Below are 12,049 nucleotides of genomic sequence, written 5' to 3'. Positions count from 1 at the left end.
AAATAATGATAAAATTGTCATTTCTTTAAAACAACAAACAAAATTGTAGTCTGTTTTTTTTTTTTTTTTATCAGTCCAACTGGGTTGCTGAATGTGTTACTGAAACCCAGAAGCGAGTTTGAATATTAGCATTTTATTTTAGAATTCTGTCATTCTGAAGTCAATGTGTTTTTGGTAAAATGCCTGCTTGGGCACATATAAACTATTCTGTCTTTCCAAGTTAGAGTGAAAGTGAATGTGTTGTTGGAAACTTACTGATGGTGATAGTCATTTATATCTGACTTCAGAATTTTACGTCTATCAACTGTATTTAGGCATCAAATTAAAAAAAAATATTAAAACTTTTGCTATTTATTTTCTGCAATAATCCAAAAGCCAATGGAAAAATACAAATTGCTTTTGCTAAAGGTGATGAACATCCAGGTTGGCCTACAAAACTTTCTACTGGAGACAGTGTTGGAAACTTGTTTGAAAAGTCACATTTCTGCAATTCTGTTCAACGCCTCTTTAACACAGAAAAGAAAAAAAATGCATGTCTCCAGGCGTAAACTCTTGCAGACAGGAAACACATTAAGACATCAAAGATGTTTAGATGCAAAAACCGGAATAAGATATTTCCCAGAAGTGTTTGGCATTTATTTCCTGCTAATGCAAGCAGACAGACAGTATGCTGCTGATTAGCCAAGAGTAAGCATCTTTCCATAACCCCAAAACAGCCCCGAGATTTATCATACTCAAATCAAATCACAACACACAAAAACCCAAATTTTTGCCCTGACAAGTTTGAAAGGGAAGTTATAGGCGTGACTTCCAGTGTCTCATTAAGGGAACAGTGCTCTATTACTAAGTCTAAAGTAGGTTAAGTGCCCATGCTGTGCTCTTAGAAGTGGTCTGAAAAACAAGCACCCACAGTTTCTCCTATAGATCTACCTGGTGAAAGTAACTGTAGTCTGTCACTCCCCTGCAAATCCCTGGAATTTCCACAGGCCCTTCTCTTGACAGCCTCCCCACCCCTCTCTAATCCCACCTCACCAAGTCTGTGTGATTTATTCCCACTGGAGGGATGAAAGGAATCTTAAGAGTGTGCTGGGAAGATTTGGGCACTGATAGTTAGGAACAGAAGAGAGACCGAAGTGAATTGTGATTTACGTCAACAGTCAAACAAATCTCAATTTCCTTCATCTCTGCAAACATTGTGATGTTATCAAAAGTCATGCTGGCTCCAATGTTCATTCAAGCCATTTTGGTTGAAAAGTAATGGATGCAATAGGCATCAGCTTCACCTACTGGCAAAAACTGGAAGGTTTTTTCAGCTACTGCAATAAAATAATTAGCAAATTATGTACATTAGGTCTGCAAAAGCCAGTTTTAATCTATTAATCCCTATTGCAATCTATTACACATTAAACATTTAAGGCAGATTTTTTTTTGTTCTTCTCATGCAATTTATTGCACATTGTTTAGCATTTTAAATGTACATGCATCTACAATGCATAGATTTTTTCCCCAGGGAAGATCGATCTTATCTTATCCAAATGTTCATGCACAAAAATATTATGGCATGAACAAGGATAATTAAATGTTCTTAATCTATTTTCATTCTCATAAGTATTTAAACCTGCGGTAGCATAGATCTCTACTCGCACTACAAAAATAAAGGTAAAGTAGTCTACTACAAACAAACCATGTTAAAAAAAATATATTGATTAAAAGTCATATTTGAATCTTTGATTTTTTAACCCAACCTAAATTTTGAATTTTTTAGGAATTGGTGGAAAACAGAAACTCAAACCTTATTATTATAGCAGAAATTATCAGATTTATGCATATCTACTGTTAAAATGTATTTTCAAAGTTGTAAATAAAACAGAGATTATTGGAGTATGCTTTACAAGAAAATACCATTTCAGTCTTTCTACTTTTCAAAATTTTACATCTAATTTAATGGGTTACAATATGTTTGTAATTATTTGTAAAACTTACTGGTGATTTCTGCGTGAAAATTATTCCATCATCATTTGTTTTTCAGTGAAGTAAATTAAATAGTTTGGGTTGAGCTGCAGTAAAATTAGCCATATCTTGATTTAAAGGGGGGATTGTGGATAACCAAATTTAAGTAAATTTATTAAACTAATCCAACTGTTCACATTTTACAGTGCAGGTTTGGAATATCATTAGCAAATAGACAATTCCATTTTTTTAATAAAAACTAATTCTAATCTAATCTATTTATTAAACATTTGTGTCATAATATTTTGGTTGCCACCATATCATAAAAAGCAATAAGCCAGCTTTACAAAAACATACAAATATAAAGGTAAGCCAGATTTGTGGAACCCCATGTGAGACTGGTAACAAAACGAAAGATGACTATCAGGATACAGGCGCAACATTCCTCCACGAACGCTGGTGCCCTGGCTGAGAGCAAAGCAACAATGTGGGGCTTGTTGCCCCAGCCCTTCTGCCCAAAGTAACTCCCTGACTGACCTTCCAAATCTGACCCCACCACCCAAAGCAGACCACCCCACCAGAAGAGTCCCATGTACGATGTCTTTGAGCAGTGCTCACAGTGAATTTTTCCCTGAAATATAGCATGCAATTCAACAGACCCTACTGTGTTTGCATGTACAAAAATATTCCATTATTAGTTAGAATTTGGCCACTTTTGATTATGTAAACACATGAACTAATAGCTTTTGAGCATTTTAAACATACTTTGCATGTAAATATGGTCAGTATGTATCAACAAGTAGCCAGCCTACACCAGTGTCCGAAATCACTTCTTTTTTTTTTATAATGTCATATATATTTCTCACTTTTAAAATATCTGGGGCATTTTTATCATTTTTGTTGGCTTTTCCCCTCAAGTCCTGATTGATGTCTAACCCATCCCAGACAATGTCCAAAGATGTAAAACATCTCTAAAATATCAAATTATTTATATTTATGTGATCACTAAAAAAATAGGGCCATCCAAACTAATAACAAAAAATAAATAAACAATAAAATAAATTAAATAAAATAAAAAGAATAAAAAGAATTTGGTCAGTTTTTATGTTGTAAGCGTCACATGAACCAACAGCTTTTAAACACACATTATACATACTTTTCAGAGTAATATTATGAACCATGAATATGATGCACATATGAATGCATTCAGTACGTGAAATAATAAAATAAAATAAAATAATTAAATATTAAACAACACAATTTAACAAAAGACCTAATCTATAAATAGGCAAGAATGCACACATTTCTTATCTGGATTCCATCCATAATTAAACGGTGCAATGATGCAACTCATTCATTGATCCAAATGTGAACAGAACAGTATTGTCTACGCTTAGTCCTGGGTTTGCCCTGATTTCTCACTGTCTGGTTGTGTAGGAGACTGTGTTTATTTTCCCTGTGAGGTCTGAACTGAAGATCCTGGTTTGTTTTTCATACATAACAGTGTAGGCGGGGTTTTTGATACAATCTAACATCTGTCAACACATTAAACACACTACCAACCAAAAGATCAGACACACTTGACTGTCTTTTGACCTTTAAAGGTGTATGCTTAAATGCTTTAAATTAGATTTGTACATAAATATAAATTGCACCTTTCCAAAGATGGAAAAGTTGGATCATACACTGAATAAAAAGCAGTCAACATGTGGCCAGCATACATGGTGGTCACCAGTGTCAGATATGTATTAAGGACCAGTTTTTAAGTGAATAATGTCATCAATTTAAATCGTATAAAGACATTAAGTCAAGTTAATTAAACGTTAAATAGTATTAGGTTATATTCAGAAAACAAATAAGCATCAAATACATAATTAGCTTTATATAAGACAAAAACAAATTACAAATAATGTTTATTTGTTTGTGCTCCCATTTTTTTAATATATGGGCTTTTTTCCCCTCAGTTTTGGTGGCATTTTATTGGATAACTTCTGCTTAATGTTACAACACTAAATACCTCGAAAATATCAGACCGTTTTGATTTGTTTGGTCACTCCGTAAAAAGCAAGTGTATCCAATTTTTTAAATAGTTTTGACTTGCTGATTTATTTACCGAGAAAAATAAATAAAAAGCAAAAATATATAACATCTGCACCCATTATTCATCTCTCTGAGAGAGAAAAGTTAAACCGACGTCAAAATACTGTTATAGCGCCACTGTCAAGTTCACAGCAACTTCAAGAACCTTCGAGGGACTGGATATTCCTGAATCAACCCATGTGCGTCCTACCTTTGATAAGAGCCTCTTTTCCTCTTTCTTTTTCTCCACATGCTGATCCAAAGGCATCAGCAGAAAATCGTCTTCACAGCAGATGAAGCTCACGGTGCATCCCATCCAGACAGGTTGAGGTCAGCGTCCTCACGACCCATTCAACGCGAGCGTTCTCGTGATTAATGATTATTCCTCCTGAAGATCTGCGCGGCAGGTATGAGCTCTATTCAAACACTCACGCGCATTTCAGTCCAAAAGTGATCCGACAGGAGTTATTCCATCAGCGTCGGCGTCTTCGTGCGCGATGTTCGCTTTGACCACAAAACTCTCATTCAGAAGCACGCACCGAGGCAGTAGGAAGGACTGGAGAGTGAGGGGGAAAAGTTTGAAAACTGGGATGTGTAGCTCTCTAATGCCGCGCGCTACCTGCGCGCACACACTCCCGGAGCCTCAGGAAACGCAACTGGCGTTCAGTGTAAACAAAGGCCGCTGCACTTGCGATTTGCGGTGCGTTTCATCGCGTAAACATCTAGGCAGGTACAAAAGAGGACTTCAAGTCATGTGGGTTTTACACTATCTGTCTATTTACCTATTTAGCTATAGATTCAAGTGACATTAAGCACTGGTAACAAACTGGTAAAAAAAATTACAATGATTTGTTTTGTTACTTAAATATTATTTAAAAGTAAAATTAAACGTTAATTTCCACCTATCTATCTAGACTTTATGAAGGCCACGTGACAGCTTGTTTTTATGGCTTTCCATTTCTAGTTGTCAATAGAGTTGTAAGCGGTAAGATCAAAGCAATATAATCAACACACGTAGTGACTGATCCGTCACTGATCCCGCCATTGTTTTCATTTGCTGGCCTAAAATTAAAGGTTTAGAGGCTAGAATAACTTGGCTGGGAATTTTCACTGTGCATTCCATCTTAATGTGCCATTTGTGATGGGGTTATGCATGACCTTCACACCCTGAATACCTCAAACAAATGGTCAACACCTATTTATAAAACACAGGATTTCTGGTTAAAATTTCTGTTAGGAATGAAATAATGAGCCAGTGCATACAATTTTCAGTTCAAGACACTACATTAAGCGTAGAAAGTTATTTGGAGCAATGTGCACAGATGAATCATTCACAGTAAGACAGCAACGTGCATTCAGAAAGTAAATAAAGAGTTTTGATTTACCATTTATTGTAAGCAGTGTCTGAATTTAATTAAAACAAGAGAGTCTGTTTAGTATTTGAGAAGACATTAATATATTGAGCAAATGTGAATATTACATCATAACCAATATTTGGCTAGAACATTCAAAGCACAAAATGGATTTAAAAGAGCACATCCTTGTCTGATTTAATGAAAGACTTGTCTGTTGTTTATAGGATAGCAGACAGCTTGGTCTCTAGTCAAAAAGACAGTGTCATGATTAAAAATGTGTGCTCCTGGTTCGCTTTTACCAGTAGAAAATGCACTTTTTTAATTACACTTAATGGACGATTTAAATCCTGGAATCAAATACATCACAGATTCAGCCAGCAAAGTGGACCATGTAAAAGCTTTTGGCCATAAAATGCATGTGAGTGGACACTCGATTTATTCCTAGCAGCTTTAGTTATTGAGTTTGTGCTGTTGTATAAGACCTCACTTGATCAGGTTGAATGGTTGAATTGCATGGACTGATAAGGAATAGTTTAAATAATGGCTTCCTTCCTCAAGAAATTGCATGTATTCTGAATTCAGCAGCTTTTTCTTTTATTTATTTTTGAAAAATCTGAAGTCGGAGCTTTCTTTTTAAACTGTGGTAACAAAATGGAAATATTGTGTCAAAGTAATGAAATTATACAAAACAGGTTCTTGTTCGTTGAGTTAAAAATATTAAAGATTCATTGAGAAAGTCCTTAAACTGATTCACATTGTAAAAACTTTTTGAGTTTGAGATCAGTTCCTGTCTTTTGTTAAAATCATTCATCAAAAAGAATCATAAGAGCCATTTGTTTGTGAATTGAACTGCACTGTTTGCTCTGTATGTAATTGAAATGAAAATCATAAGAATTATTTGGCTATAGGTTTGTTCGTTTTTTGCTCTTATTCTTTTATTCCTTGATTCCTAAACCTATATAAATGGTTTTGATAAACGAGACAAAATCAAAGCTTTTACTTTTAATTTTGACGGCATGAAATAACACAAAACGTATTTGGGTTTCATTTTGAGTTTAACATATAAAAGATTCAGTTAGTGATAGTGAGTGAGTCAATACACAGATTCACACGGTAAATAGTTTGAGACTGATTCCAATGTTTCATTGAATTAATTCATCAAAAAGAAAAAAAAATGGATTTTGTTTAAACCCTATATAATGCTTGTGTCAGATTTGTCAAAAGCATTTAGTTTACTCTTTATTTTGAAAGCATGAAATAACAGAAAGCTGGTTCTAGGCTCATTTTGAGTTGAAAGATTCAGTTTAAGTGATTCATTAGACTGATTCACAATACCAACACTTTGAGTTTGAGATTGATTCCAGCGTTCCATTAAAATGATTCATCAAACAGAATCTGTTCACAAAACCATTTGTTTGCGAATCAGACTACCCTTGCTCTGTATGTTAATAAAAATAAACATCATTTTGAAAAAAAAAAATGTTATGTGACATTTCTCAATATTGCTGTGGAAATCATAAGTGTAGCCATGACTGAAATTGAAAGCCTTTTAGTTATGGGCAAGTGTGTAATATATCTTTGAGCACATGATGGGTTTTAATATCTGTGTGGATTGAAATATAAGTGCAGATAACGGTTTGGAGAGGTTTTATCTTCGGAGCAAAGCCCAAACTTTATGAGTAGGTTTAGTGCTATGTCCTGTCAAGACCAAATTTACAAGACTAAAGTTTACCATCCATCTGAAGCAAACCAGCCACACAAAGACATCACAAACAAGTCTTACACATGTAAGTATGCACTGCTTTGAAAGTAACTGTTCACCTGCAAATTTTGTGGCTGTCTTTAGCTTCAAGGCAGCTCAGGCTGAACACTAGTGCTTTGTTTTTCTGCTGTTGCATTTTTTAAGGAAATGTACCATATTAGCTCAGAGGTGGGATAACACATAATGAAGGATAACTACATTAGTGCCACAATAGCCAAGGTCATGGATCAAAGCACCTCTTTCAGCTCATTACTGAGTCCAATTTGCCTCTGTTCTTTTCCCATTGACCATTGATTCCATTAGTGTTGAGCTCAGATGGTCATCTGAGGCTTCTTAAATGAGAGGAATGACATTGAGAGAAATAAACACAGACCGTTTTTTTTCATCTGAAGACAGAACATTCCTAGACAATCTTCTGTTTCAGAGTGTTTTCATCTTTGTCGTCGTTGCACCAACAAACTTTATCATTACTAATTTTTCCTTGGTTTAACACTTGTGTTGTGCTTAAAATCCTTTACATAATCTGGTGATAATCTGGTCAAATATGACCAGAAAATTGCTTGTAAATCTTTCATTATGCAATATTATCAACAAATCTTGGATTCAGTCTTTTTGGTCTTGTTGATCTGAGATTACGCTCCTTAGTTTTTGAGTGAACACTGCCAAGATTATCCACAAATAATGCTTTCTTCACTCAAAAACGAAGGTTGGTAATCAATGAGGCCTATGACCAATTAGTTCCAAAAAATGTATACAAAACCTGTGCTAATTGAAAGAAAACAAGTCAATAAAAATAATCTTATATTTGGTAATAATATAGCATAACAAGATATTTATAAACAATTTATTGTGGGCAAGTATTTGGCTGGAACCTCTGCAAATGTAACAATTTAATTAAAAAATTCAATAAATTGAGTTTGATTTTTGATTAAAACAAGAAAAAGCTATTCGCCAATGGGGTAAGAAAACGAATCATTATTTATGGGGTAAATCTTTCTTTAATAATAATAACGCCAGCGAAAACATCGGTGCTTGGCCCCTAAATATAGCTGCAAGCAGCAATTACGGGACCAAGTATTCCAACGGCAAATGTATGAGCTAAGCATGTCATGGAGCATCACAGAAAATGCATTAATGAGCGATAACAGCAATTTTAGGATTATTGTAATTGAATTGACAAAAAAAAAAATCATAAATACAACCTCTAGTAGCATGATTACCTGGCTTATAAAGATTGGCCAATAGGTGGTGCTGTTATCAAATACATTTAGTGTACTCTGTGTGACTTTTTAATGACACACACAAAGTTTGGTGTCAATATGCCAAAGCATTGCAGAGATACAGCCTGAAGTGTCATTTTGGCATTGTGCCTCAAATTCGTCGTGTCAGGAGAGGCTGAAGATAATCTGATTCGAATTTGGTGAAAATAGGACCTACGGTTGATGAGTAGTTTGAAAAAGTAGGTTTTCAACATAAATCAAAATGGCGGACAGGAAATTCATCTTAGTCTGGCATATTTGGTATCCATGTTGTCAGCATAAACCAGGGAATATTCCACTTTACTATGGAATATGTTTTTGTGGATCCGTTCACACATCATCAAGCTTTTCAAACTCAGCATTTCTGCATGTGATCTTAAAGATAAGCCATAAGCCATCCATATTCATATAACCCACTTTCCAATGTGAGAAGTCATGGAAACCAGCAGTGTGCAAACAGTAAAGCTGTAAAATGATTTGTGTATTGGCTTGATTCTGGGTCAGTATATTATCTGTTTCTGATAGACAATCTTCACTGGCAATGTGCCTGAGTGTAATTACTTGGATTGCGATGATACTGCACAATCAGCAAAAGAGTATGACTATTGAGCAGACAGCACAGCTGCTTTCAGCACTGATAATAATAATAAGACATATTCATATTAAATCAGCATATTAGAATGCTTTCTGAAGGATCGTGTGACTCTGAAGACTGGATCAATGATACTGAACATCAGGTTTTTCATCACAGAAATAAAATACATTTTAAAATATATATTTATGTAGAAAATAGTTATTTTAAATATTTCACAATATCAAATAAATGCAGCATTGGTGAGCACAAGATACTTTTTTCAAAAACATTAAAAATCTTACTAACACCAAACCTTTGATCGGTAGTGTATATTCGTTGTTCGTGTAAACACACTTGGCATTAAATCTGTATCTAATTCTGATTCTGAAAATAATATGTATGATCATCACCAACAGCAATTAAACTAATTTAACTATGTAGATAATATAACACAAAATACAACAACTGGTATAAGAAATTCATCCAGACTGGTAAATCTTATTTACTATTTATTTAACCCAACCCCTCAGAGGACCTCAGATGATGCATGCTATCTTACGACCAATCATATGTAATTTTCGAGGTGGCTAATTCGTACAAATTTGTACGAATTGGGCAACTCATAAAATATGTATGATTTATCACAAATCGTATGAATTTGTACGACCTCATTCGCCACATCTTAAAAATTTACAAATCGTCCGTGAGATCAGGCTGAGATGATGCTAACCCTGAAACAGCATACAGAACTCTCACATATTTTTTGCTATAAGTTCGATTGCATCATATAATAATCATCTGTTTGATTACATCATTAATTGATTTTTCCGTACATCTCTATCATATGCACATAAACTGACATTCACCACTGATAAGCTACTAATAAATATTGTAGAAAATACATTTTCTGTGAAGTTGATCTGCTATGATTTGTATGGTAAAAAAGTGTTATACAAAATTAACTTGAATTAATCTGAATTCAAGTAAAAGTTGCTGCGTATGTTTAATCTTGTCAGTGAATTTCTTTTATCTACTATAGTCTTCTTTTATTGACTATTTGACCTCTGCTGTAAATTGAATTAAACTTTTTATTTATACCTAAATTACATATATATATTATACCTATACCCATATATATATGTATACCCATATATATACCAATTCTATTAAAATAAGACAAAACACTGCAAAGTTATTGTGTTTTTAAAAGTAAAATAAAGGCAATATTAATAGTAATAAAAACTATAATTTTATATATATGTATGTATATATATATGTATGTATATATATATATGTATATATATATATATATATATATATATATGAAGAGTTCAGATGCAAAAGCCTCTAAATGCCATTTGAAATTTGCATCTAAAATTAGGATTTTTATCAAGCTCCTATGCTTAGGTTGAGTCATTTTACTTTAATGGCAATGTGCAGGTCCTTTGCCAGACTATTAAAGTGAAATAACTGAACATAAATATAGGAGCCTGATAAAAATCCCAATTTTAGATGAAAATTTCAGATGGCATTTAGAGGCTTTTGCATCTGAACTCTTCATATATATATATAAAACTTTGCAGTGTTTTGTATTATCTTCATAGAATGGGTAACTATAGTGACTACAGTATTTGTTTTTTTCCACAAGACTCCGCCCCCATTTTATGACATGTTCCTGTCTGTATTATACTGTGTGTTTGCGTGTGTGAGAGAGCGATAGAAACATGCCTGTTTAGGCTGTTTTCAAAGCAATAAAGGTGTGCTGTAGATAAAACTGCACATTCCACAGCTTGAAAATAAACTTCTGGTCTGGTCGCTTAAAAGACTGCAGTGGAGATGGGCTGCTTTTCAGTGTCATTGTTCTGTGGCGTCTTATGACTAAGAAACATATATAAGTCTACAATATAAGTCCTAACACAATCAATAATTATTTGGAAGTGTACCACATAAAATGTACAGCGCTGTGTGTTTCATGCTTTCACTCTTTTGCAAGTTCCAGAACCTTTTATGTCCTAGATTAAAGGCGTCTTGGGTGGCAGAGTAGACTATTGCACAACGATGGAGGAATATAGAAAGGTGATATACAATGTACCACTGAAGGATTAGTCATACGAGATATTAATTTGCTGTAATTACTCTATTATATTCTAAAAGAACGGGTTATGTAACATTCTCATATTTCAGAGGACCCTGGAATCATTATCTGACCACAATACCTGAGTTTTGCCCTTTGTCTGCTTATTGTTGGCTCTTTGGAGCCAGTATGTTGGTCCTGCAGGCAATGTTCCTATTTTTGCACCACGCGAGAAAATGAAGTTCGGAAAATCCTTTCATTTCTACTCCTGACATGTTCTGAGAAGGTTAGGTTGGCAGGATTTAAGTTGTTGTCACTGATCTTTGTGTACATTCTTTTGCCTGACTTTTCCGAGGGATTGTAATAGCACAACAGTGGAGAATGACAGGCCTCGTCATGTTTTGTTTTGTGTTGGGGTCTAGAGCAGACAGAGCTTGCATTTTTCCATCCCACTCTCCTCATTTTCGTTTCTCTGGAATCCTACATCACATTGTTATGGGGCTGTTATGCATTTGTTGCATCTGTCTGGATGGTCCGGGGCTTCTTTGCTCTCAAAGTGTTCCAGCACATTGACATAATATCCCATCATGCCCTTCTCCAATACTCTTCACTCTTCCCCTTCATTTGGAATTGGGATAATCCGATAATGTGTCCTGGGAGAACAATAGGGCTTGAAAGCAGTCTTTCCTTTGGGCAGACCGGCTACAAGAGAGGCATTGTGCCTCAGTGCCAAACTTAGGTAGCATTAAGATGATTTTCATGAGACATTTATGTTACGTCACTCTTATGTCAATGTTTTTTTAATAGAAAATTCTTGATTTGTTGGTGACTTCTTAACCATGTCTTCAGATAAATGGGCTTTTAATAAAATAATGATACCGCACGACAGCGTAATATTGTAACAAGACTTATATATTATAGATGGTATCACATATGTTGAGTAATAATAATCCATAATAATTTATCCGGTGAAAAATGAATCTCATCTGAATCAGG

The 12,049-nt window shown here is 34.5% G+C and overlaps 1 protein-coding gene across 5 annotated transcripts in view; it reads right to left on the bottom strand.

Annotated features, from left to right (window-relative positions):
- The window catches only part of tns1b (tensin 1b), a 198,548-nt gene extending 193,908 nt beyond the window's left edge, over window positions 1-4,640 (bottom strand). For 3 of the 5 annotated variants that reach the window (XM_026217512.1, XM_026217513.1, XM_026217520.1), the window contains exon 1: window positions 4,241-4,640. In XM_026217512.1, the coding sequence (XP_026073297.1) occupies window positions 4,241-4,345 (105 nt within the window). In that variant the 5' untranslated portion in view covers window positions 4,346-4,640. The remainder of the gene's footprint in view (window positions 1-4,240) is intronic. The other 2 variants (XM_026217509.1, XM_026217514.1) reach the window with 2 other exon arrangements.
- Window positions 4,641-12,049: the final 7,409 nt, after the last annotated feature.

This window comes from Carassius auratus, chromosome 34, assembly GCF_003368295.1.
Source record: "Carassius auratus strain Wakin chromosome 34, ASM336829v1, whole genome shotgun sequence".
NCBI lineage: Eukaryota > Metazoa > Chordata > Actinopteri > Cypriniformes > Cyprinidae > Carassius > Carassius auratus.
Note: the sequence above shows the minus strand (reverse complement) of the source record. Positions and strands in the feature narration are given on the sequence as shown.